At 43.1% G+C, this 26,752-nt stretch overlaps 1 protein-coding gene across 5 annotated transcripts in view; it reads left to right on the forward strand.

Moving 5' to 3' along the window:
- STRADB (STE20 related adaptor beta) overlaps positions 1–26,142 on the forward strand; it is a 34,570-nt gene extending 8,428 nt beyond the window's left edge. For all 5 annotated transcript variants that reach the window (XM_037912480.2, XM_043525681.1, XM_043525682.1 and 2 more), the window contains 11 exons: positions 211–266; positions 1,193–1,273; positions 12,005–12,104; positions 12,954–13,075; positions 13,558–13,666; positions 14,881–15,004; positions 17,726–17,897; positions 18,435–18,539; positions 22,564–22,793; positions 23,429–23,471; positions 23,975–26,142. In XM_037912480.2, coding sequence (XP_037768408.1) covers positions 255–266; positions 1,193–1,273; positions 12,005–12,104; positions 12,954–13,075; positions 13,558–13,666; positions 14,881–15,004; positions 17,726–17,897; positions 18,435–18,539; positions 22,564–22,793; positions 23,429–23,471; positions 23,975–24,127 — 1,251 coding nt within the window. In that variant the 5' untranslated portion in view covers positions 211–254 and the 3' untranslated portion in view covers positions 24,128–26,142. The remainder of the gene's footprint in view (positions 1–210; positions 267–1,192; positions 1,274–12,004; positions 12,105–12,953; positions 13,076–13,557; positions 13,667–14,880; positions 15,005–17,725; positions 17,898–18,434; positions 18,540–22,563; positions 22,794–23,428; positions 23,472–23,974) is intronic.
- The last annotated feature ends 610 nt before the right edge of the window (positions 26,143–26,752 follow it).

Here is a 26,752-nt window from a genome sequence, read left to right on the forward strand (position 1 = left end):
TTCCCAGCATCTGGCAAAATGAGGATAGGAACACTTCTAATAGCCATTGATGGACCTATCCTCCATTAACTTATCTAGTTCTTTTTTGAACCCTGTTATAGTCTTGGCCTTCATAACATCCTCTGGCAAAGAGTTCCACAAGTTGACTGTATGTTGTGTGAAGAAATACTTCCTTTGTGCATTGATATTACTGTAATATTTTATTTTTAGGATAAATGGGTGTGCATGACCTTTCCCTGAACTAAAGCAGTTCCATGTCTTGTTTGGTAAGTCTGCATTTAATATGGCTTATTTTATGCCATAGTTTTTGACAGTTGCACCTTGCAGTTCAATCATGTATCATGAAATAAAATTTCTGGTGAAATTTCTGAGGGAAAACTCCATTCAAGGGATTCGAGCAGTAAACAATAACAAATTCCTAATGTAGATGCTAGCAAAGGGTTCACGAGAGTGAGAGTTTCTCTTCTAGAATAGTTCCACAGAATAGTTCAGAGAGCTGATTAGCCTGTTGGTGTTCACTCTTATTAGAGTGGGGCTCATTAATGTTAAAATTAAAATAAGAAAAACCTTAAACAGCTTTGGAATTTTATACAGTGTATTCCTCCACTATGAAAGGTAGGTCCTAGTAGAAGAGAAAAATGGCATGGATGAGGGCAACTGCACTGGGCCCTTAAGTGCTACTGTTCTCAGGGGGACTCTTCCACTCTCTCTGTTCCTGATTTACTTATATCAAAAGACTATCTGACACAGTGGTCCCAAACTGTGGGGTATGGAGGAACATTGGTGGGTTGTGGCGGGGCCCAGGCCAGCCCTCCTGGGGAGTGGGGAGGGAGTGCCACCCAGCCTCGTTCTGCCCCCAGCTCTGCTCCTGGCCCCGACCGCAGCCCCAGCTGCAGCTCTGGCTCCAAGTGGGGCCCGGCTCCAGCTCTCCATGGTGGCTCTGGCCCCTCTCCCAGCCGCGGCTCCCTGGGGGGGGGGGCGGGAGGAGGAAGGGGAAACCAGGTAAGAGGGGGAGCATAAGCAAAAAAGTTTGGGGAGCACTGCACTAAAATGATGTGCACAGAGATTCTTTTTGATGACATCCTGGATAACTGGAACATGGCTTTGGGTAATGTGTCCCCCTCATAATACTCTATTGATTATAGTACGTCCATTGCAGTTCACTTACTGATACAGTACTATGTATTTCAAGGATTGTTCCTGTATTCTGCGGACAACAGTTGAATCAATCAGACAAGAAAAGCAATCAGAAAATAGCATCCATCAATACTTGGTAAGAAGGAGTCCAAATTGATTTAAGAGTTAACCTGCAAAATTAAATGGAAAAATGTAAGGTTGAGAAATATCAAGCACTGTACGTCAGGAATTTCCAAAGATTAAGCGTACTATTGCAATGTTAACTTGGCAAGGTTGTGGGTAGAATTTTATACTATATATAGTATTTTCTATTCCAATTTTTCTTACATTTAAACCCTAATGCATTACTCTCAATCTGTACTAGAAAAATTCTGAATGGACAGTGTCGCCAAGTCTCATACTGTGGTAGAAAGAAACAGTTACTCACCTTCTCGTAACTGTTGTTCTTCAAGATGTGTTGTTTCATGTCCATTCCAAGCCGGTGTGTGTATGTGCACGGTAGCCAGAAGATTTTCCCATAGCAGCATCTGTCGGGCTGGTCTGGGCACCACCTGGAGTAGCGCCTTTATGGCACTCAATATAGAGCTCTGCCGACCCGCCACCCCCCTGAGTTCCTGCTTGCCAGCTACACCAACAGAGGGTAGGAACGTGGGTATTGGAATGGACATGAACAACACATCTTAAAGAACAACAGTTACAAGAAGGTGAGTAACCGTTTTTTCTTCTTAGTGCTTGTTCATGTCTGTTCTAATCAGATGATTCACAAGCCCAAGTTCAGGAGGTGGGGTCGGAGTCATTCACTGATTGGAGAACCGCTCTTCCAAATGCCACATCGTCTACGGCCAGCTGGGTGATCGCATAGTGCGTGGTGAAAGTGTGCATGGAGGACCGCGTTGCTGCTCTGCAGATTTTCTGGGTGCGATCCTGCGCCAAGAACACCACTGAAGAGGCCTGAGCCCTGGTAGAGTGTGCAGTGATCAAAGGAGCAGGCATCCTTGCCAGGTTGTAGCACATCTGGATGCCGAATGTGATCCATGATGAAATCCGTTGAGAAGAGACAGGAATACCTTTCATTCTGTTCACCACTGCCACGAATAACTGCACTGAGTTTTGGAATGGTTTCGTTGTCTCGATGTAGAAGGCTAGCGCTCTGCGGACATCCAATGAGTGAAGTCTTTGCTCCCTGCTGCTCGAGTGCAGCTTAGGATAGAACATCAGGAGGAAGATGCCCTGGTTGATGTGAAACTGGGAGACAACCTTCGGGAGGAAAGTCGGGTGAGGTCTGAGCTGGACCTTGTCCTTATGGAACACAGGGTAAGGAAGCTCTGAAGTCAGGGCCTTGAGCTCAGACAGCCTCTTGGCTGAGGTTATCGTGACCAGAAATACTATCTTGTATGAGAGATGGAGCAGGGACCATGTCGTCAAAGGTTCACAGGGTGGTCCCATGAGTCTGGAAAGGACCAGATTGAGGTCCCAAGCTGGGACAGGCTACCAGACATGCAGGTATAGCCTGTCGAGTCCTTTAAGGAAACTGCTGACCATAGGTTTGGCAAAGACCAAGTGGCCCTCTGCACCTGGATGAAAGGCAGAGATGGCGGCCCAGTGAACCCTTATTGACAACACGGACAGTCCCTGCTGCTTGAGATGGAGGAGATAGTCTAATATAAGTGTCACAGAGGCAAGTGACGGAGATGAATAATGCTGCACTGACCAGACTGAAAATCTCTTCCACTTTGCAAGGTAGGTAGCCCTGGTGGAGGGCTTTCTACTGCCCAGGAGGACTTGCCTAACCGAGTCTGAGCAGGAGAGCTCCATTGGGTTCAGCCATGGAGCTTCCATGCCATGAGGTGCAGCAACTCCAGGTTCAGATGTTGGAGATGGCCATGATCCTGAGTTAGTAAGTCCGGGAAGAGCAACAAGGTGACTGGAGCTTCCATGGACATTTCCAGGAGTGATGTGTACCAGTGTTGCGGGGCCAGGCTGGAGCTATCAGAATCACCGAAGCTTCTTCCCTTTGTATCTTGAGGAGCACCTTATGCCTTTGTATCTTGAGGAGCACCCTTATGAATGAGAGGGATGGGTGGGAACGCATACAGGAAACTGCTTCCCATGGGAGGAGGAACGCATCCGTGATGGAGCTCGGGCTGCCGTTCAGGAAGGAGCAAAATGGCTGACACTTCCTGTTGTGTTACATGGCGAACAGATCTACCTGGGAAAAACCCCACTGATGAAAGATTGAGTTAACAACGTCCGGGCCGTGGAACAACCTGCTGTGATGGTCCGCCAACTTGTTCTGTATTCCAGGGAGGTATGATGCTTGCAGGTGTATTGAGTGTTCTATACAAAAGTCCCACAGCATGATGGCTTCCTGGTACAGGGGAGAGGAGAGTGCACCTGTTTTGTTAATATAAAACATTGCCGTGGTGTTGTCTGTCATCACTGATACACATCTCCCTGCTAGGTGTGCTTGGAAAGTCTGACACGCCAGGCTTACCGCTCTCAGCTCTCTGACATAGATATGAAGAGTGAGATTAGTCTGAAACCAGAAGCCTTGTGTTCTGAGGTCTCCCAAATGTGCACCCCAGCCCAAGTCTGACATGTCTGTTACTAGCGAGAGGGATGGCTGAGGGCTGGTGAAAGGGACCCCTGTACATACTACCTGCGGGTCGAGCCACCACAGGTGGGAGTTGAGTACCAGGCGAGGCAGGGTTACAATCCTGTCCAAACTGTCCTGGGCTGGCCGATACATTGATGCCAGCCATGACTGACGAGGCTGAAGTCTGAGTCTGCATGTTATACTACATAGATACAGACTGCCATGTGTCCTAGAAGTTTCAGACAGTACCGTGCTGTGGTGGTGAGGAACTGTCTGAGACCTCGAATCATGTCGCCCATGGTTCGAAATCTCACTTCTGGAAGGAATGCCCTGGCATATGTCGAGTCCAGTACCACCCCTACAAATTTTATCCTTTAAACCGGGGACAGCATTGATTTACCCTCGTTCAGTAGCAGACTCAGTTCATCTAAAGAAGCTCTTATGAAGGCGACCTGCATCTCTACTTGAGTCCTGGATCGACCCTTGATCAGCCAGTCATCGAGGTATGGGAACACCTGTACCTGTCGCCTGTGCAGGAACGCAGCCACGACTGCCATGCAATTGGTGAATACTTGAGGTGCCGTTGACAGGCTGAATGGGAGTACTGTGAACTGGTAGCAGGTTTTGTTCACCATAAACCTGAGGTATTTTCTGTGGGACTGAGTTATTGTTATGTGAAAGTACACCTCCTTCAAGTCGAGGGCAGCACACCAGTCTGCTGGATCCAGTGAAGAGATGATGGAGGCCAAAGAAACCATGCGGAACTTGAGCTTCTTCATGAACGTGTTGAGTTCTCGCAGGTCTAGCATGGGCCTGAGCCTGCCTTTGGCTTTCGGTACTAGGAAATACCGAGAATAGAAATCATTGCCCTTCTGCTCTTGAGGGACCTCTTCCACTACCACTAGTGGAAGGAGAGAGTGCACCTGCTGTATAAGGAGTTGCTTGTGAGAGGGGTCCCTGAAGGGGGACGGGGAAGGAGGGTGGAAGAGCAGGAGGGCTCAGAATTGGATGGAGTATCCCCTCGCTAGTGTGTGGAGCACCCAGCAGTCTGAAGTGATACGGGATGAAGCACAGTAGAAAGGGGATAGTCGTAATGAAAAGGTAAGGCGGGGTAAATCCAGTTTTTGTTTTGGTGTGCCGTCCTCGACTGCACCTTCAAAAGGCCTGTCTTGGGCTGGAAGATGGCTTGGAATGGCTAGAGTTCTGGCCTGATGACAGGTGTGACCTTTTCCTCCCACTCCTGTTCCTCCTCCGGGAACTGTCCTGACGGTTCTGCTGGTAGAAGCATGGCGGAGGTTGCGGTCTAAAATGCTTCCGCTACATAGCTGAAGTATGGAGGCCTAATGATTTGAGAGTGACTCTCAAGTCCTTTAGGCCAGTGATTCTCAAAGCTGGTCCACTGCTTATTCAGGGAAAGCCCCTAGCAGGCTGGGCCGGTTTGTTTTCCTGCCGTGTCTGCAGGTTCAGCCGATCGCGGCTCCCACTGGCCGTGGTTCGCTGTTCCAGGCCAATCGGGGCTGCGGGAAGGGGAGCCGCTTTCCCTGAACAAGCAGCGGACCGGCTTTGAGAACCACTGCTTTAGGCTATGCAGCCTTTTGTCTGTTTTCTCGGAAAAGAGAGCCGAACCCTCAAATGGGAAGTCCTAAATAGTCTGTTAGACCTCATACGGCAGGCCTGAGACTTGGAACCAAGAGCCCCTTTTCAGCGCTATGCCCGTAGCCATCACGCAGGTAGCTACAATCTGCCCATGGAACAGACCTTTGTCCCGTAAAGGTTGAGTCCTTTTTGCCTCCCGATTCTTCGGGGAGGGTCCCTGGAAGCCCTAGCGTTCACATTGGTTGACAGCATCAACAATGAGAGAATCCGGTGGGGGATGGGTATACAAATGCGGCACAAAGTAGCGTCTTTCGTTGCACTTAGCCGTGGGAGACAATGAGGCTGGGGTCTGCCACAAACTTTTTGTGGTGTCAGAGATGGTTTTTGTAAGAGGCAGGACAATACGTGCAGGTCCGAAGGGGGCAAGGATGTCTACTATTGGATCTGCGACCTCCACTACCTCCTCCACCTGAATGCCCAGGCCCTGGGCAACCCATCACACCAATTGCTGTAGAACCCTACTGTTTTCCAGGGCTGGGGCTGTATTGTGCCCACCAGTGTCTCATCCGGTGAGGACAAGGAAGAGACCCCCATAAGGGATGGCTGCTCCCCTCCTTCCACACCCAAGGGGTCCCGGGGCACCTGGATTTCTTGGGCCGTTGCTGACCTGGATGGTATTGTGCCCCTGGGTGTCGGGACTGCCTATGCTGATGCCAATGCTGAAAGTGTCCGTGGTGCCAAGGCTATCATTGACACCGGAATCACAGTCAGTGCCGGGGCTGTCGTCAGTGTTGGAGACTTCAGAGCCAAAACAAATGGGTCCAGTGCAGGCCACGCCGGAGGCGTTGGGATATTGGTGCTGGGTAGCAACGGGGCTACCCCTGATCCTGCTGATGCCGACGGTGCTGGAGGGGGTACAAAAGTGGCCAAGGCCACCTACGTCTCCCTGGAATTTGACCCTTGGCTCCGACTTTGGCTTTGATGAAAAGCCCAGGAGTCCAAAAAGGGCCATTGCGCCGGGGGGTTGCCATTGTGCGGGCTACAGTGCCAGGTAAGGGTGCCAGTCCCGTGTTGATGTGGACCGTCTGCTCCCACTCCTACGGAACCGATAGGAGTCAGACTCCGAGGTGTCTCAAAAAGAGGACCACAAAGGAGTGTTATTTCTAGGTGTTGACTGTTTGTGCCAAGGGCTCAGGGACCAGCACAGCTGCTGGGTCTGTTCCGATGCCGGGGAGTGGCGCACCGGGGTTGGAGATCAGCAGGGCATCATGACGGGCTTTCCCCTTGAAGGTGCTCGGAGAGCAACCAGTGCCAGCGACCTGTCCATCTAGGAGGGGAGAACAGTGCCATGAGATGGAGCAGTTCTTGGGCTCCCTCCAACACCTCCAGAGTCAAAGGGAAGTGCAAGCTCCCAGCTCGGCGAATGAGGAGGGTCCAGACTCAACCGCCTTCCACATGGGCAGAAGTCGACGTGACTGTCACCAGCGGTGGAGCAGAAGTAGTGTGGCCCAACTTGGGTCTCACAACGGCTGGCTCCTTAGGACTAGCCGAGGGAGAACAACTCCTGTCCGGCCTCCTTTTCTTCTTCTGCGGCACCAGCGACTGAGAACGGCGCCCGTGTGTGGTATGTGAGCCACGAGTGGAGCCAGGATGGTGCCATGGGTCCTGGTACTTACTCAGCACCGGTGCTCATGCTGACACTGCCGGAGCGCTCCACACCGAGGAAGAGGAACTTGGTGCAGGGTCTGTCAACCGGGGTCGGACTGGGGGCGGAGTGCAGCCAGGCCCTCTCAGAGGTCCAGAGAGGCCCGGGCCACTTCCAGCTTTTGAGTCTCCTAGCCATAATAAAAATAAAAAATGACGACACATGAAAACAAAATAAGGCACCAAAAAAAAAAGACATAATTTGAATATTTTATTTAACAAATATTTTTCTAGCTTTTTTCTGTGCAAATGCACTAATTATTGAGGAAAAATCTAGATTTCGTGCAATGTCACAGTTGATATTAAGCATGGTGAGCCCATTCAAACGCTCTTGTCCCATAGTTGAATGGTGATCGTTCTTTACCTGCTTTTCAGCCCGTTCACCTGAAGCCACCGATGCAGGCAAACTGAAAGAAATATGCAATGTAATTGTGATATTAGGAAACACCCTAGAGAGTCCAAGTTTGAGTATTTCTTGAAGCAATTCCTTTGGCTTGCAATCCAATTTAAAGTTCGTGGAACATATTCATTTGAGGAAGATGACCTCGTCACTAAGATTTTTTTGATATTTCTTTGTTGTACTGTTGCTGAAATTGTTCAGGTTTCAGAGTAACAGCCGTGTTAGTCTGTATTCGCAAAAAGAAAAGGAGTACTTGTGGCACCTTGGAGACTAACCAATTTATTTGAGCATAAGCTTTCGTGAGCTACAGCTCACTTCATCGGATGCATACTGTGGAAAGTGTAGAAGATCTTATTAGATACACACAAAGCATGAAAAAATACCTCCTCCCACCCCACTCTCCTGCTGGTAATAGCTTGATCACTTTAGATAAGCTATTACCAGCAGGAGAGTGGGGTGGGAGGAGGTATTTTTTCATGCTTTGTGTGTATATAATAAGATCTTCTACACTTTCCACAGTATGCATCCGATGAAGTGAGCTGTAGCTCACGAAAGCTTATGCTCAAATAAATTGGTTAGTCTCTAAGGTGCCACAAGTACTCCTTTTCTTTTTGAAATTGTTCAGCTACAGAAAGTAGCTCTTCATTACTCAGTCTGTTGAACTGCCAAAGAAACCCAAAAAGGGTACAAATTAGTCGCAGTGACTCAAATCGAAGTGTAAAACCTGACTGAATAGAGTCAATGGTGACAAGTTTCAGAGTAGCAGCCGTGTTAGTCTGTATTCACAAAAAAAAGGAGTACTTGTGGCACCTTTGAGACTAACAGATTTATTTGAGCATAAGCTTTCGTGAGCTACTGCTCACTTCATGCATCCGATGAAGTGAGCTGTAGCTCACGAAAGCTTATGTTCAAATAAATTTGTTAGTCTCTAAGGTGCCACAGTGATGACAAGGAAGGAATGCTGCTCAGCATCGGATTCAGTAGGTAAGTTGCGATTGGTGGAGAACTCAAATGAAATGCCAATATTCTGTGCTACTAATTTGGACTCAGTCAGGATTGCATCCCATTGTTCACGAATATGTCATTGATAAGACTTTCAGTGTTATTCCTCTCAACATCAATTGTAGCATTTGCATGCTTCAATTACCAGATTAGTTTTGTGGATCATTGTAAGTAGCTTCATCTGCAAAGATGACATCAGAATGCATTCAAATTTGGACATGTGCTTCTGAATAGACTGAAGTTCAGTTTGAGCCTGTGCAGTGAGATTGAGAGATTCAAGCTCATTTAAAGCCTTTCTCATTGAATTAAAATGCTGTGCTACTGGTTGACCACCACCAATTCATGCAGACCATCTAGTTTTGGACATCTTACCATGAAACAGGAAGATATTGCTTCAGAATTTCCCACCTTTGTGGACTGCTATTGAAGAGATTGGAACTGTTCAGCAAATGTACAAAGTAAGTAATTGCCTCCTTGCATGATTCAGCACAGTCAACATCTACAAGGTTTAGTGTGTGATTTCCACAGTTGGAGAAAATACAGTTTGAATTATGCTCAAGCAGAACTACTTCTACACCTTTGTACTTCCCAGGCATATTAGCTCCATTGTCATAGGCTTGACCAATGCAGACTTGAAAAGCTAACTTAAAACCTTCTAGAATTGCTAGTACTTGAGCAGCAGTTTCTTTTCCAGTTTTTCCCACGAAATTTTCAAACAAAATAAACCTTTCTTCAATTGAAAATTTTGAGCTGTCTACAATCTTAACATATCAAATAACCATAATAGTCTGTTCCGTGTGAGAACAATCTGGAGTGGCATCAACAATGATTGAAAAATACTTGGCATTTCGAATCTCATCAAGAATTGTTATTTGTACGAATGACCCACGTAGCTCAATAAACTTGTTTTGTATGCGTGTGGAGAGATAATGGACTTGCATGCGCTTTTGACTCTCTTGAGAGTCTCGAACATGTTTAACATGCTCTGATAAAAGTGGGTCATATTTGCTGAGGAGCTCAACTATGCCTAGAAAGTTTCCATTTGCATGATCACCATTGACTGGAACCAAAGAAAGCCAGTCCCCACTCAGAAAGAAAAAGGATGACATTCAGGATGTACTCAAGAAGCTTTTTCCAGTTATTAGTTTCTGTAGAGAGTTCAGTCAAGAGTAAATTCTCAACTGAACTTTCAGCTGATGCTGCCCTACTGGCTGATTTCCATGCAACATAGTTTTCTTTGTGTGACGTTGAACTCTCATGTGATGGTATTCGGTCTTTCAACTTCCTCCAACCTCTGTTGATGCTCCATCTTGATTGATCAGAGAGAACTAATGCATTTGCAGCACTTTTGTTCAAAATGAAGCAGGGTGCACACTACAGAGATTGTTTTTCCATACTCCAGCATAATCGGTCTCTTGTGCAGGTCTCGCCATTTGGAAGAGTTTTTGTCAGCAGATGAGTAGGGAAAGCATGATTATCAGCATCTCATGGAAGGTTACTTGGAATTTCAAAACAACTAATTTGAAGAAAAGATTGCATTTGGGCAGCATTGCTCTTGTCACTAATTCCAGTGTCAGTTACAGTCAAACCTGTAGTACTCATGAATTGCTCTTACTGTGTAAGATCTACATCTTCCTGCTGCTGTTAGTTTCTTGATCGTACACAGGATCTTCTGCTGCATCTGTTACTGTTGGCATATCTCCTTCTTGACTACTGTCCTCATGTTCAGGTATTGGCATTGAAATACCACCTGTTGCAGTTGCAGAATTTTCATTATCTGTGGCATTGTTCGTTGGGTAAGGTGCGTTTTCCAGTGGTTTGAGAAATGAAGTTATTGGCTTTGAGCTCTTAGCTGCTGATTCACTCAGTTGTTTTTGCCTCTCTTGCTTGCACCACTTTCAGATCTGATCTATTTACACCTGAAATGTTCTAAAGTAAATATGTAGCCTATCCACACTTGAAATATTCTGCTGTAAATCAGTAGCTTATTTACACTTGAAATCTTCTACTGTAAACATGTATGCAAATGCTGAAAAGACTTAAAACGAAGGAATACTAATTAAGAACACAAAATGAAACAGTCAGTCAGGTTATTATCCTTATCACTGAATCAAAACTCAAGCACGCAAGGTATAATATAACAGGCTGAGCTGAAGACAAAGGGATGACGACGTGTGTGTGTGTGTGTGTGTATATAGTAAACACAGACACGGATACAGACAGAGGGATAATGTCCAAAAATTTCAAATGTGTGTACTCACGAAATTCACTGTACAAGATTGTCCTCAGAAATTTTCACCTTGAATCTGGGCCTATTGACTGCAAAAGCCTATGATGATGGCCAAGCTACCAAGCTGGGGCTCAACCAACCAGTCACCTCTTTTAGCTACTATATGAAGATAATAATGAGGAATTCTCACACACAAATAACTCCTTAGTCAACTAAACGTAAAACTATAAAGACACTAAAATGTAACAATTCTCTACCTTTCAACACGAACTTGATCCAGCACCAGCCACTAGTAGTGGTTTGTTTATATAATCAGCAGATCTGAGTGGACACGTTCATCACAGTCTAATCTTGTGCCATCAGAACAGATATTTTTATTAATATTTATGAACATTTTAAACTCTTTAATATGAAAAAAATCTATATAAGTTAACAAAAAAATTATCTCTTTACCAAATCACATCTTTATTAGCTTAAATTTGCAGCTCTAAGCTGAGTGGGTGTGTCACATTTTGGTCTGATAGGGATGAGCATAAAAACAAGTTGCGAAACTTATCAAATGCCAAAAAATTAACAAGTGTCTACATTTGAGGCCCCCTTTGAGCTTGAGGCCCAGGCCAAATAGCCCTCCTGACCCTCCCATGATTGGCCCTGAGTGCAGCCCCCATTAATAGGACCTTCAGACACTGATCTGTGCCCTTTAATGTCCTAGGCCGAAAGGTCTTGCAGATGGCACAACGATCCTTCTGATGGCTCTCTCCTAAACACTTCAAACACGAAGTGAGGATCGCTTCTGGGCATACACTTGCCGCAGGCTTCGAAGCCTGGAGATCCCAGCATGGAGAGAGCGTAGGAGGGGAAACCCCCGCCCCAAAGGAAACTTAATCTAACACTGAGGGCTATTAACTATTTAATTAACACTACAGAGCTAATGAAAACTATGTATATAGACTGCTAAATGCGCTTGCCGAGACAAGAGCACAGGGAAGTTCCAACTAACCGTCACTGGAGGTAATAAGTAACTGAGGAGGTGGCGGCTCAGCAGGGTTCTATATTGAGCACCATAAAGGCACAACTCCAGGGGGTGCCCAGACCGACTCGACAGATGCTGCTCTGGGAAAATTTTGCAGCTACCGTGCTTGCACACCCCTGATTGGAATGGACATGAACAAGCACTCAAAGAACCACCTTAATTTCTTGAATCTCAAGAATTGAGTGCTTGATTTTTTCTCCTTCCCCCACATTTGCACAAATATGTATGTATTTATTTTTACATATACTCACACACACATACACAAATGTGTGTACCAATGTTAAAAACTAATCCTTTCACTACTAGGCAGATGAACCTGAGTTCTCCTGGCTTCATCCATATGAAAGAAATGAGAAGGCACGTTGTTCTTCTGACGTCTCCCATTATGAACTCCAGGTGGAAATAGGTAATCTAGTTCTATGCTGAAATGTGCTTAGTCTATCCAAGATTTTTCCTGCAAATGGCCATTCTTTATATATATTTTAAAAAAAAATCCCATGAGGGGAAAAACTAGAAGCTGTGGAAACATGTGTTCTCCTTGTTATAGAGCCACCCAAAACTATTTTAAGATCTCTCTAAATGTTTACACACTTCTTGACCTCTGATCTTAGCTGATTATTTTTCTAGTGTTGTGAATTTCACTTAATGTTTAAAAACATACAATAGAAATTCATAAAGATACACAAAAACCTGCCTGAATTTGATATCTCTATTCCAATTTGGAGAAGAAATTTTCCGCTCATCTTGCTATTTTTTTTTAATAAGTGACCACTCTAAATCTGTTACATTGGTTGTAAATATAGTAAAGAGCAAATCAGCATTGTGGTTCTGGTGGCTGTGGCACTTGACAGTTTCCTATCAGTCAGCAGGCGTGGTAAGATGGTCCTAAAGATGGCTGTACTGCATCACTATGTATAGAGTGAGTGCTAGTGGTAGTTCTTTAAGTTGGACATCAGCAAAGAAGTCAGCATTTGTAAGACACTTCATTGGTCCTGAGAAATCAGACTTGTTTAAACACTTTTTATTAGACTAAACAAAAGCAACAAACATGGCTTGACTAGTTTTCTGGCTGATGTTACATGTAAGCATGCACTGTTAACTGCACCCTTAAAGCCATAGATTCACTGCAGTCAGCAGCAGTGTGTTAGAATTCTAGGACTGTTTGACTACTAAATGATGAAGCAATTTGTGGGTTTTTTTTAAAACTACCTTTTATAATGTTAACAAAAGGCAGTTGGTTTGCTTCTGCTTACAGGAAGAGGATTCAACAATTTAACTTCGATCTACCTTGCCCGGCATAAACCTACAGGAACGCTTGTGGCTGTAAGGATCACAGACTTAGAAAGCTGCTCTGAAGAACATTTGAAAGCTTTACAGGTAAAACAGTAGGACTTGTACAGATGTCTGACACAGGAACTATAATGTATGTGGGTATATGCAGTTAATCAGTACCAGAGTTAGCCTTGTTATATGAACTGGTGCACCCTAAATTAAGTGGCTCCTTGATAAGGCACTAGAGAATAAACTGAAGTCTTCTGCAATACAACAATTTCTCTAGTCATGCACGTACCCCAGTTTGACACACACACTCTATACTCTTCACTAGAATAAGGGACTCAGAATTAACAATAAAACAGTAGTTCAGTTAGATATCGAAAGCTTCAACAATTTGTTTGAATTTCTATTGCAGGATGTGCAAAGCATCTGAAACCTACATAGTGGGACTCCAAACTTGTTAGCTAGTAGAACTGCATTTACGAAATTGACTTTCTTAAAGTTACTGAGGACCTGTGTAGTTAAGGTTTTTGTCAAGATAATTATCTTCCAAATAACTTACTCACTTTTGTTTAATTCTCTAGAGTGAGGTGGTGCTGTCCCACTTTTTCCAGCACCCCAACATAATGACACTTTGGACAGTGTTTACTACTGGCAGCTGGCTTTGGGTCATCTCTCCGTTCATGGCCTATAGTAAGAATTGTAACTACAATTTGGAAAAAAAGCTTACTGAATTAACTCTGGATTAGATAGCTCAGTCTCTAACACCAGGCTTGTGGCTATGGAAGAGCACGAGACAGAGCAATTCCATATTCCTTTCAGCATCTCTTCTCTTGTAGACCTTGGATGTGTCCTAGTTCCTCTGTGCCAGACTTATGAATTTTGCTTCTCCTAGAAGGCAGCGTGGATTGGCTATAGGGGTGAAACAGCCGTTTTCCAGTTCATGGAAACATGACTTAGGATGTGGTAGGCTTCATTGTGATCTTTTACTACTGGAAGAATCACTTTCTTTCAGTGATATACTCTGAGGTGACTTTCTTCCTCAGCAGTTGCCTCCCTGTGTAAGTCATTGTAAAGAGAGAACAATGCTGCTTCTGGGGCAGAAGTGGGCAAACTACGGCCCGTGGGCCACATCCGGCCCACGGGACCCTCCTGCCCAGCCTCTGAGCTCCGGGCCCGGGAGGCTAGCCCCCAGCCCCTCCCCCACAGCCTCAGCTTACTGCACCATCAGTGCAATGCTGTGGGCAGCGGGGAGGCAAGCTCTTGCTGGGCAGCGCAGCTGGAGAGCCGCGGCCTGACCCGGTGCTCTGTGCTGCGCGGTGGTGTGGCTGGCTCCAGCCGGGCAGTGTGGCTGCCTGTCCTGGTGCTCTGGGCGGCATGGCTGTAGCACCACCAGCCACCAATGCTCCAGGCAGCGTGGTAAGGGGGCAGGGAGCAGGGGAGGTTGGATAGAGGGCAGGGGATTTCGGGATGGTGGTCAGGGGACGGGGGTGTGGATACGGGTTGGGGCAGTCAGAGGGTGGGGAACAGGGGGGTTGAATGGGGGCAGGGGTTCCGGGGGGACAGTTAGGAAGGAGGCAGGGGTTGGATGGGGCAACAGGGGGCAGTCAGGGGTGGATGGGGCAGGAGTCCTGGGAGAGGGGTCAGGGGGTGAGAAGCAGGGGGGGGTGGGATATGGAGCATGGCCCGGGCCATGCCTGACTGTTTTGGGAGGCACAGAGCCTCCCCTAACCGGCCCTCCATACAATTTCAGAAACCTGATGTGGCCCTCAGGCCAAAAAGTTTACCCTCCCCTGTTCTAGGGGGTACATGCACAGTGGAGAGAGTGCTTTCTTATAGTAGGAATAAAGATTTGTCACTAACAAGACCCAAATGCTTAGTGTGATTTTTTTTTCTTTTTTTTTCAGATTCAGCTAGTCACCTACTGAGGACCTACTTCCCTGAAGGAATGAGTGAAGCTTTGATAGGAAACATTCTGTTTGGTGCAGTTAGAGGGTTAAATTACATGCACCAAAATGGCTACATTCACAGGTATGAGACAATTAATACCATAGGTAAGAAGTTATAGCAACACACAAGCTTCCAAACTGAAGCTACTCATTAGTCTATTTAGGTTACCAGAAGCCTATGCCTGATGGCTTTAGAGGAAGGGGAGCTCCCTTTCAACACCCATTCTCTTGTTACTCACAGATTGTTCAGTGCTGTGGAGTAGACACATGCCCTTCTCTGATCATTTTCTTGGTTTGATACCCTCCAGGCTCTCTGGTATAACTAGTTTAGCTGAAGATACTACTTTTGTTCCTATAAAATGTCTAATCACTTTTGAGCCTTCTTGCTACAATGACTTTCTGCAGCAGTACATTGCAGAGGAACTATAATGCTTTGTAAATAACTTCCCTTTATCCATTCTAAATGTGTTGCTATTCAATTTAATTGTTCTTCTACGAGGGCTGGATGAATGGGAGCACTTGCTTGATCATCTTTTACTGTTTATACAGTGCTTTGGAGATGTAAAGCACTCCAAGTTTTCAGTAGTGTTACGGAGTTTGTTGATAAATTCTATAGTCAGTTGCTTGACCACACTTTTGTTTGTTATGAAATATAATCAAGAGACCAAATAACCAGTCAGGTTTATTAATATGGTACAGGAAAATATGTTCTATACAATGCCAGTCTCCAAAGGACAGTCCTGTGCAGCAATATTACATTCACCTTTCACAGAAGGTGTGCTCCCCAAAGTTACATCCCTGCAGTCATCTTTTTATAACTTACTTGCTTACCAGAAAAAGGAACTGTATACATCACCTGCAACTGGATTGAATTAATCACCTTTTTATCTTGTTTGTTTCTGGTATCATGGTGTACCCCATTATCTCTTGTTCTGAACCCATGCATTCCAGGTACTAAAGAGTGTAAAGACACCTCCTAGGCTTGTACCAGGATAAATAGGTTTGTGAGGGTAACTCCCTTTCTGTTGCTATGACAAAACAATTAAATGTCCTGATACTGACAGTTTTCCTATCTTCGTAAGCCAAAGTTTACTTCGGCTAATGCAAGCTATTATGGAATACTTAGCATAAGTGAACAGATTTATAATAAAGGTACAGGCCAATTTGGGCTATATAACTGCTATATTAATGCTTAATATTATGTGTACTGAAATGCTTGGAACATATATTATGGGTAGTATTATCAACATAATATATACGTATGCTAGCCAGTGTATATTAGTCAACAAGTTGCAGCATTGACTTCCTAGTTATGGTTATAAATTTTTGTTTTAAGATTAGAAAGCTGACACTTGAAACTTCACTCCACTTTCCTAAAAAGCTTCACTTGTTAAAACTTTTTATATAGCTTCTAATGAGAGGAGGATTCATGGTGAAAGCATTTTTGAGCTATCGAACTCCAAAAAGATTAAGTTTTCCCAAAGACTTCTAAAAAGCCTGAACTTCTCTTAATGTCTTATTTTTAAAATAAGAACTTTGTCCAGAAGCTCCACATTTGTCTTTTACTAGTTCTGACTATTTAACGTCAGACGTCATGGTTTTTAGTGGAAGTCAAGTTTCCTACACAAATTCTTACCTCCAAGAACAGTCTGGTCTTAAGCAAACTTCTTGTTGGTTCTTTAACTTTAATTTACCAGAAATCTGAAGTGGCACAATGATGCTGCTTCAAAATTGGAAATATGTTTACCATAAACTAAAATGAGGGCCTTATTAGGAAGTTACAGATTTTAAAATAAGGCAAGTCTTGAAATGCATAGGAATAATTTGAAAACAAACCTTAATTTGGACTTCATTTCCTTGTTCACCTCAGCATATAGACCAGAAACTTTATATTTCTGCCCACCCCTACATATCCAACATCCATTCTTCTGTATCTATTCTCTCATACAGTGTTCACTGTATCTGACATGCAAATCACTGAACACTAGCTCTGGACCCAACCTTGCTCTAGAGATAACAGCATCTTGTATCTTAACTCCAGAATAGAGTTCAGAGACTGTCTCCTTCCCCATACCCCCAAATGCATTATAAACCAATTATTCCACATTGATCTCCTCTCTATGCAGATGCCCCAATATATGTACTTAATTTTTCCTTGTATAGCTCTGTGAATGCACCTTTACCCCCATTCACTGTACTTGTTGGCTGCAGGTGCCAGAGTACCATGTTCACTGACACAGAGAGAGGACCTATATATACTTTAAATACATGCTGGCTTGACTATCTCCTCCATTAGGGAGTATCTGACTACAAATAAAACTGACTGTTGGGGAGAGTTTAATTTGTTGTATTATAATACCTGTAAGCCAGTGTATGTGAATGCTAATGGGGACCTAGTTATGGTGGCATGTAGAACCTTAGCTTTGATATCTACCTTTTCAAATAGTGTTTCAAAACTCTTTCAATGAGGCACCGTGGGTGTGTATGTACCCCAAAAAATGTTTGGGGGGGATTTTATATACAGTTAAAACTCCACTTTTTAGAATGAACACCATATAAAGGCTTCAGATTGCAAAGTCAGGGTTTTGTAAACATGCATTTTGGATAAGGGATTCAGTGTTTATACAGTTTCTCTGCACCCGTCTTTAACATGCCTCTCAGTCTGACCACGTGATCATGCTATAGCTGACTATCTCAGAATATTTTATGACTATAGGGCAGGTTTTCTACTGTAGTAATAAGTAACATTCATTTGAGTGTTTGGTGTTCTTTTTTATAACTACATTTTATCACTTTGTTTCAGGAATATGAAAGCTAGCCACATTTTGATTTCAGGGGATGGTCTGGTTTCTCTGTCTGGCTTAAAACATCTCTACAGTTTAGTTAACAATGGACAGAAGTCAAAGGTTGTGTATGATTTTCCCCATTTTAGTACTTCAGTACTTCCTTGGCTGAGTCCTGAGCTACTGAGACAGGTCAGTATAAACCAGTTCATTTTGCCTTGAGTCTCTGGATATGGCTGCTTCCTTTTTTTAAAGTTTGTACTTAATAGGCTTGTGAAAGAGCCATAAAGGCTATTCATTTGCAACTTCAAAACTAGATTGTGTACAACTTGTTTAGGAACCTTAAAATAAATTGTGGCTTTATGGTGGACCCACCCAGCTTAATGTCTTTACCTTTTGCCTGTTTGTTACAAAAGGTTCTAAAGGACATGATCCTAATGGACAGTTTTTTTCCCCCCATGGAAACCTGAAAATAATTGCATTGACTTAACACTCTTCTGTACAAATATCAACTGTGAAATCTGTTAACAAAAGCTGTGTGCATTAAATCATTCTTACAGTCAGAGGGCCCAATCTTATATAACCAGCTCACCCACAACTTGTTGGCTATGCGATATTAGGATTGGGTCCTGAACCTGTATTATATCTACAGTATATCTGCACATACGTATTTTTGCAGTACATATTCAGTAGTTCCCAGTGAGTTGATATGCTTTTTCTCTCCCACAGGATTTGTATGGGTATAATGTGAAGTCTGACATTTACAGTGTGGGGATAACAGCATGTGAATTAGCCAATGGATATGTACCATTTCAGGATATGCCTTGTGCAAAGGTAAAACATTAAATACTCTTAAATCCTTCTCAAAACTTCATTCACAGGACTATTTTTCTTGTACGGATACTGTCTAATAATAAAGTTACTACTAAATATATTAAAGGGTGGCTTTTTTTTTTTTTTTTAATTTCAAACATACATACTGCTTCCTAGGTCAAAGGAGCTTCCAACTCCTTGTTTTTCTGAAAGGTCCTATGACAAAAGTTGTGTCCCTGGAGCCTGACCAGGGTGCAGTCACTACCACAATTTTACGGGCCCTAGGCCAGCATTTCTCAAATGCAGCCACTGTGGCTGCATGTGGACACCAGGAGCTTTTCTTGTGGCTACAGCCTCCTGGGCTGTTATGGGGGGGGCGGAGAGGGGGCAAAGTCGTGAGTGGCCCCTCCCTGTTGCTCCTGGATGCACTGTCTTGGTGTTGATTGCTGAGGTGCCAGCAGGGGTTGGGCCCTGTTCCCCCTTTGGAGACACCTGGGGCACAGTTCTGGAAAACCAGCCAGCTGGTGAGTTCCCCACATTCCCGGGGCAGTGGGACTCAGCCTTCAGGCTTCAGTCCTGGAGTGGCGGGGCAGTGGGGTAGCAGGCTCTGGCCACAGGGCTTTGGGCTCCAGCCCCCACACTGCCTCCCACCCACCCACATTGTTCCTGGCCCCTGCTGCCTTCCCCGATCCCCCACCCATCCAGGGCTTAATTTGTCCCAAGGCTTGACAGGGCTGAGTAAGTCTGTTGTGAAAAGCAATACTTGTATGTTTGTTAATATCACTTTTAACAACAGACTTACTAGCTAGCAAAAAAAAATTTACAATGATTTAGACATATATATGTACCTATTTATTTGTTTTTCCTAAAGCTAATTAAGTATTTTAGGAAAAAGGGTGAGAGCGGCCACCAGCAAGAGTTGGTGGCCGCACTCTAAGGCCACCAAAAAATTTGTCCTGAGAACTGCTGCCTTAGGCACACACCTGTGTGACACACTTTTGAAAGAAGGAACCATCTTGTCCAGCTGCCTAGCCCCTCTGAGCACAATGATGACTCTTTGGACTCCCCATACTTACACACCCTCTTCCAGAAGCAGTTCACACACACTCACACGTTTGCTCTTTTTCAATACAAAACCATAGAAAGCCAAGAAGAGCAGATCATACAAAACATCTTAACCACAATGCCATTTTCTAGCTCACCCTTCCCCTGGGAGTCCTTAGGGACCATTGGTATCCAGAAAGGCACGGTGCAGGTTGAACCTCTCTAGTTTGGCGCCCTGAAGACCTGACCAGTGCCGAACCAGAGAATTTGCTGAACCATGGGAGGTCACTATTGTAGCAAGCAGGTCTCTCTTTATTTTTATCTCGCCGAGGAAAATGGAACCATGTTTGCAACACCGCCTAGCCAAGGCTTACTGGCTCTCTTCATAACAAAGTGTTAGTGTTGTTATACAATTTTACTGTATTGACACAAGGAAATACATAGATAAAGCATAAAAAACATAAAATATGAAAAAAAATAATACAGGTAAATCTATAATTTACTCACCTAAAATGATGCCTGAATTGCGCTTCCAAAGTGATATGACAAGAACTGCTAAGTCAAATTACATTTGAGTTACATCTGGGGTCTCTGCTATAGGTATATCCGGGGTAGATGAAGTGGAGGTAACAGGATTTTTGACTGTAGAGTGCTGCTCACCGCTGCTCTTCGCTACCTTTAACCAATCTTCCAGCTTAGCTTGTCCCATGTATTTTGGTTTTTCTTTAATGAGTTTTTCTCATGTCAGGTCGAGAGACATGATCTCTTGCTCAGAAATGAAATGTCTTTGCTCCAGTCCTTCTGTTAAATTGGTTGCCAACTGAATCCATTTATCTATAGAAATTTTTTCTGCAACATCTTCATCACCATCACTGACTTCATTATCTTTGTTTTCCCCTGCTGTACCATGTGCACAATTTCTTCATCCGTCATTTGACTAGCAATTGGTGCATCTTTGTCGATTTCCATCCAGTCTAGTAAAGCTTCCTCTCCCAAATCCTTGGCCAGCTCAAGCACTACAGGGTGGGATGTACCGCTGGCATACTCCATTAACTCACTATTTTTTTTTGGTTTTCAGACACTTGAACGCGTCATTGATGTCAGGACTGTCCTCAAACATTAGGGCTGGCCACAATTTGTGCCATCCATTCTTCAGAGTAGACGGAGTTAGTCTTTCCCAGGCTCTAGCTAGTGTTCAAATCATATCCTTGAGGTTAAACTCTTTCCTAAATGTTGTCAAACTCTTCCCATCATTAAGCAATACTAGTAATTGGTGCAGAAACTCAGACCTGTACATACACTTCAGGGATCGTAAGATACGCTGATCACAAGGCTGAATCAGTGAGGAACAGTTTGGGGGTAAGTACAAGCCCACCACATTATCTTTGACAAGCAGCTCTGTGTTAGGGTGGGCAGAGCGACTGTCGAGAATCAGCACAATTTGGCACTTTGGATCCAGACCTACCGAGGTGCAATGGGCTCTCACCTCCAGTACAAAATATTTCTCAAACCACTCGAGACATAGATTAGTCATTATCCATCCCTTTTTATTGCCATGATATATCACTGGAAATATTTTCACCCCTTTGAATGCCCTTAGGTTCACACTTTTCCCAATAACCATGAGCTTCCATTTGTGTATGCCTGCTGCATTGCTACAATCAAGGACAGTTACCCTGTCCTTTCACTCCTTCATACCAGATGGTGGCTCCTCTGCATCAGTAGCCAAAGGTTTTTTTGGGCATATAATGCCAATAGAGAGCAGTTTCATCAGCATTGTATACCTTCCCCGGCAGATAACTTCTCATTTGTGCAAATTTGTCAACGTACTTAGCGATAGCTTCCCTATCTGCACTTCTTTTTTCACCGCACACATGACATAGACTAATACCATGCCAGTTTTTAAATTTCTGAAGCCACCCTTGTGAATAGTCACACTCATGTGGCAGGTTAAGTTTTTTGTGGAATATTTTTGCTTGTGCCATCATCATCTTGCCTGAAATGCTAACACCTTTGTTCCTACGAAGCTTGAACCAATGTATAAGTGCACTATCTAAATTGCTGCATTCCCCCTCCTTCAATGTCTTATGAACACTTTTTTTTTTTTTTTTTTTGTTAAAACACTGTCACTTTCGGCAAAAAACTTAAGGATTTTATTCTTTTGTTTCTTCAAATCATACACTGTAGATGACCCTACATTGTAAAACTCACACAAGGTATGTACCACTGTGCCCTTTTCCAATTTCTGCAGAAATTCCACCTTTTGCTGTATTGATATTGATACATGCTTACGCTTAGCAGCATTACCAACACTTCCACTGCTTGCTGGTCTCTTAGAAGACTTATTTATGGGTAAACTAGAGCTAAATAACAGCACAGAACACTGAGAGCCAGGATTGGGGAGACGTTGCTGGACCGCAGGAAACTTAGCCCCACCCACAATAAGCGGACATCTGGTTAACTAAAATCATGCCAGACCCCGGATGTTGCCAGACCAGAGAGTGCCAGACTAGAGAGGTTCAACCTGTATTCCTTGCCTCGTGCAGGGGGTTATATGGTGGTTATATGATCTCTCCTTCAGCTTCTGTGACCTTGCTCTCTCCTGTCCAAGGCTTCGTTTTCCTGTCTGGTTTGGTTTTAAACACCACACCCTGCCCCTGGCTTCCTTGATTCTGTCTTTTGGGTAAGCTTCCACTAGTCCTATCTACCCCCTCTCTTCAGGGAGTTAGGCTCAAACTGGTTTTCTTAAAGATGCAGCTGCTTTGCATTATAATCTTTGTTGGGTTTAAGTACTGTGGTTAACCTGAGGTATTTCCCACTGTCCTGTTTGCTGTGAAGTTGCTATAGAACCTGTCAGAAGTGGTAGATCCACACAGAGGAACTCTGTTTTTCATAATATCAACCGGATTTCATAAGTTGTACAAACATATTGCCAATTCATCACAGCCTCTAGAGGCTAATACAGCCACTGGACTCTTATACTGTCTTTCCCTTCTACTAGATGCTGCTGCATAAGCTGAAAGGTCCCACTTACTGTCTCTGGGATATAAATACCTTCCCATGCGCGGAATCCAGAATGAAGAATTCCCAATCAGGTGTGGATTCGGGAATTGGTGAAAGCATGACACACACAATGACTAGTGAGAGATTGCAAACTCCGTCCTCAAAAACATTTTCCCCTGCTTTTCACAACTTGATAGAACTCTGTTTGCAACAGGACCCCGAGAAAAGGTAACTTACCTGTGAACCCTAACATTCACTGTCACTTCAACATAAGATATAGCATAACCTAAGGTGAACTTGGAATCTACTAAGTCATATACAACTGATGATAAATTCCGTGTTAAGATGAAGTGCATCTGGGTTTCTTTTCACAATGCTAAATTGTCAAAGTGCCAGGCCAACACTGTCTTGGTCTGAAGAATGATCTTCAACATGCTTTTAAAATCTTATTTCATCACTGATTCTGAAGCTTTCTTGGATAATGGATTGCTTGTTTCTCAAAACAAGTTTGAAAAACCACAGTTTGGCAAGGAGACTCAGGAAGGGCTAGTTCCAGAAACTAGTTTAAACTGTTAAATTCTGCAAGATTTCTACAGGATGATATATCCCTCTAACATTTTATGGCTTCTGTGGAGGCTGAGAGTTGAATGTACTGGATCAATGAACTCACTGCCTCTAGTAATGCCCTCACAGTAAAGTTGAGGCACAGAATGAAGGAACCTTGTGCTGCCTCTCTTCAGGCTGCACTTGTTCAGTGGATAAATAACCCTAGGGCCTAGAGTGCATGGTCAATCTGGCATCTTCCACAAACACCAACACTTACTTTCAAAACATAATCTTGTGTTTTCCATTTTATGATCCAGGCCATCAGCAAGCAGTTTGCTGTCACACACTTTCTTCAAACAGGTGAGTGTACTAACTGTTGAGATGAGCTAACTGCAGCCTAAGTAAATGGCAAAATATTAAAAAGTTGGGTAAAGTAAAAGCAGATGTAAAGTAAAATCACCCTCTAACAGCCAGGATGCTGCAGACAGTTCTTTTACAAAATGTCATATCATCTAGAATCTTGTGCAATGCATAACACAGCAATCATGTCCTCTGTTAAATGGAATTTGAAAGCTTATTTAAAGGATGAAAATTTATTGAAGTGAGCTTAACCATTGAGATATTTTGGTTGAAAAACAACATTTTAAGTCAAGCTAATCATTTAACTTGATTACAAATTTACAAACATTCATGGTCAATTTACTCTGGAGTGACGAAGCTAGTCTCAGACTCTGGTTTCTCCAGCATCATAGCACACAAGGCTGCTGCTATACCCCTTCATGCACTTTTAGTAAAGATGTACACAGTGTTTCAGTGGACTTGTATGTACAGCACTATTTTATCCTGTTCATTTTTTTCCGCAGGTAAAAGAACAAACAAGGAGTTCCTTACTTTCACTGTTGCCACCTCCTGCCCAACACAATGGACCACAATTCTTGCCACTGCCCTCAACAGCAATCAGGCCTGAACTTGGGTGTTTTTGCCCAAATGAAAGAGACAGAGAGTGGGACTTTTAAAACAATGACAAACCATCATACCTCCCCCATATTTCAAAGGAGGAAAATGTGATTTCTACTTGCTGCTTTTCTCTGTATTGGTTTAAATACAAATATAAGAGCTATACTTGAACATCTGTGGTGTGTACATGATTTAAAGCTGGCACTGTAAAAATGCAGTAGGCCTCACTTTCCTAACCCCAGGGGAAAATTTCATCTTAAGAATATTGATGCTTTTTATCCTTCTCTTCTCCCTACCCCTTTGGACTGATATCCTTTGGCAGAAGGCTCCTTCTATAGCCTTATCTGGTATTGTACTTATTCATACAACTTCTATTTGAAGAATACTGCAATCAAATGCCATCCTGAATTTCCAAGTACTGCATAACTATGTTGAGGTTCATATCGAGCCTCTCTGTGGCCTTCAACTGGATTGTTAACCCCAGTATCGTGGTACCAGCTCTTTTACTGCATTGCCCGCGAAGGATCTCAGCATTTTTGGTAACCTTCTTTTAGAGGGTGCAATTTTGGCCTTTGATAAATTACTTTATTAAATCTTTTTCTATATGTGCAAATGCCAGAGCTCATGCCTCTCCTCACCTGAACTGCTTTTGTGCACTGTTCGGCTGACACACAATGGATACCTTACATTTTAAGACTCTATCCTCGAGGTTTTATATAACCAGCCAGAGTCATTTGGGCAGCTTAATACTGTTGTCTAGAGAAGTCTATACATTTTGCAACTAACATTCACTCTTCCAGAGTAGCAGTAGTTGCATCTGCCTTAATACAGAATTGTGCTTTGGATACCTCACTCTGCTTTATTGCATCACACTTCCAATTACCAAAGGAGTTATCATAATGCAGGGTAAAACTCAAAGAACTGCTAACTCAACCTGGTTGGTGCTTCTGAAATGTCCCTTTAATGTATGTTAATAACTAAAGACTATATAACTAGGGAAAAGTAAGTTACTTATAATATAGAAGTACTAAGGGCTTATAAATCCTTTCACCCAAACTATGCAAATTTTCTTTAAACAACTTGCTATTCTACCACATTGCAGGAACACAAGCTCATGCGTGCCAGGGGCCAGTGTTGTGTACCACTATTATTGCTGGCTATGGCCTACTAACCCTGAGCCTCTTTCAAAGTTGGGTCTTCCAGTTTAACACACAGGTCAGATTCAGTCCTGGCAGAAGAGAAGATACAACATCCATTTGCCAGAGTCTGAAGAAGACCTCAGCATTTTGAATTATTTTAAGACCTGGTAGGGTGGGGGAGAGAATTTTTGAAGTTTACATCACCCATTAATATGAACATTCAAAACAGACCACTGTATGCAGAACAGAAATAAGCAAGACCATTTTAAAAAAACCCACAAAACTACCTTTAAGTCATGGTTTAGCCAAGTTTTTAATCACAAAAACACAAGACTGTTAAACCTGCTTCCTGACTAAAATAAAAAAGTATATAATTTTAACTTATGATCTTAGCCATCAAGTGAACATGTTGAAGTGTAATAAGAGAATGGGCTTACCCTGCTATTAGTCAAAAATCTCTCTCTTCTCTGATTTTGAGGGCTATATTTTTAATTGTGGTATATAATTTACACAGATCGTTTCTAAATACTAGTACTTGTAAAATATAGGTCAAACCTAACTAAATTGTAACATTTCAAAATAAGTGCACAAGTTTATGTATTAAAAACATCTGTACTTCTATTACATACCTCTTAATGAAGTAACTGACTGATAGTGTTCTTTTAGAAAACAAGGAACAATTGAAATTACTGCAGCTATTTAAATATTTGACAAACTATACTATGCTAATCTGTGTAAGTCTTCCATGCATCATTAATTGGATGTATAAAAATAACTGGAATCAAATACTGTCCATAATTATAAGCCTAAACTGAGTTATGCATCCCAATTGCTACAGAGGTGTTACTTGCTATTTCAGTTTCTGTATGTGGAAAATGAGTAATTAAAATACCTAGGAAAGTTACTGAATAAAATAACTTCTATAACCTTTAAAATGAAAAATCTTTATTCAAAAAATGTTAAAATTGAGTACCAATAACTTACTTGCTTTGTATTTCTAAAACCAAAGCAATGAAAAAACATGAGTCTGTCCACCTAATTATTCTTATAAAGTATGAGAACTACTATTTCATCACAACACCCTGACCTGGGGAGAGGCAGAACTAAACGCATTTTGGTATCTAAAGGATAATGTTAAGTGGGAAATATCACTTAAATACATTGACAGACTATTTTGGTAAAGTACTATAATAGCAAAAGTGTATAATCATATCAGCTTCCATGTTCCAACTACCAGACTTTGGCAACAGAGATCAAGGAAGTAAAACTTTGGTACATTCTGGCAGCCTGAGCCCACTCCTGTTGTTCTATTGAACAAGCCTTCCTATACAACTGGTGTTTAAAGCAATCCTAGATACATCTTGACTATATATTCGAAATTACTGGCTGCTGAATTGTATACTTTCCCTATTCCAAACTGTCATGAATGCTTAAAAGCAGAATAAAGCCCACTCAATACTTGCCTGCAGACCATTTGTTTGTTTAGTTTGCCTACATCAATCATTTAGGCAGTAAATGAAAGGGTTAGAGGCAATCAAGTGAAAG

This window comes from Chelonia mydas, chromosome 11, assembly GCF_015237465.2.
Source record: "Chelonia mydas isolate rCheMyd1 chromosome 11, rCheMyd1.pri.v2, whole genome shotgun sequence".
In the NCBI taxonomy this organism is placed as follows: Eukaryota; Metazoa; Chordata; order Testudines; family Cheloniidae; genus Chelonia; species Chelonia mydas.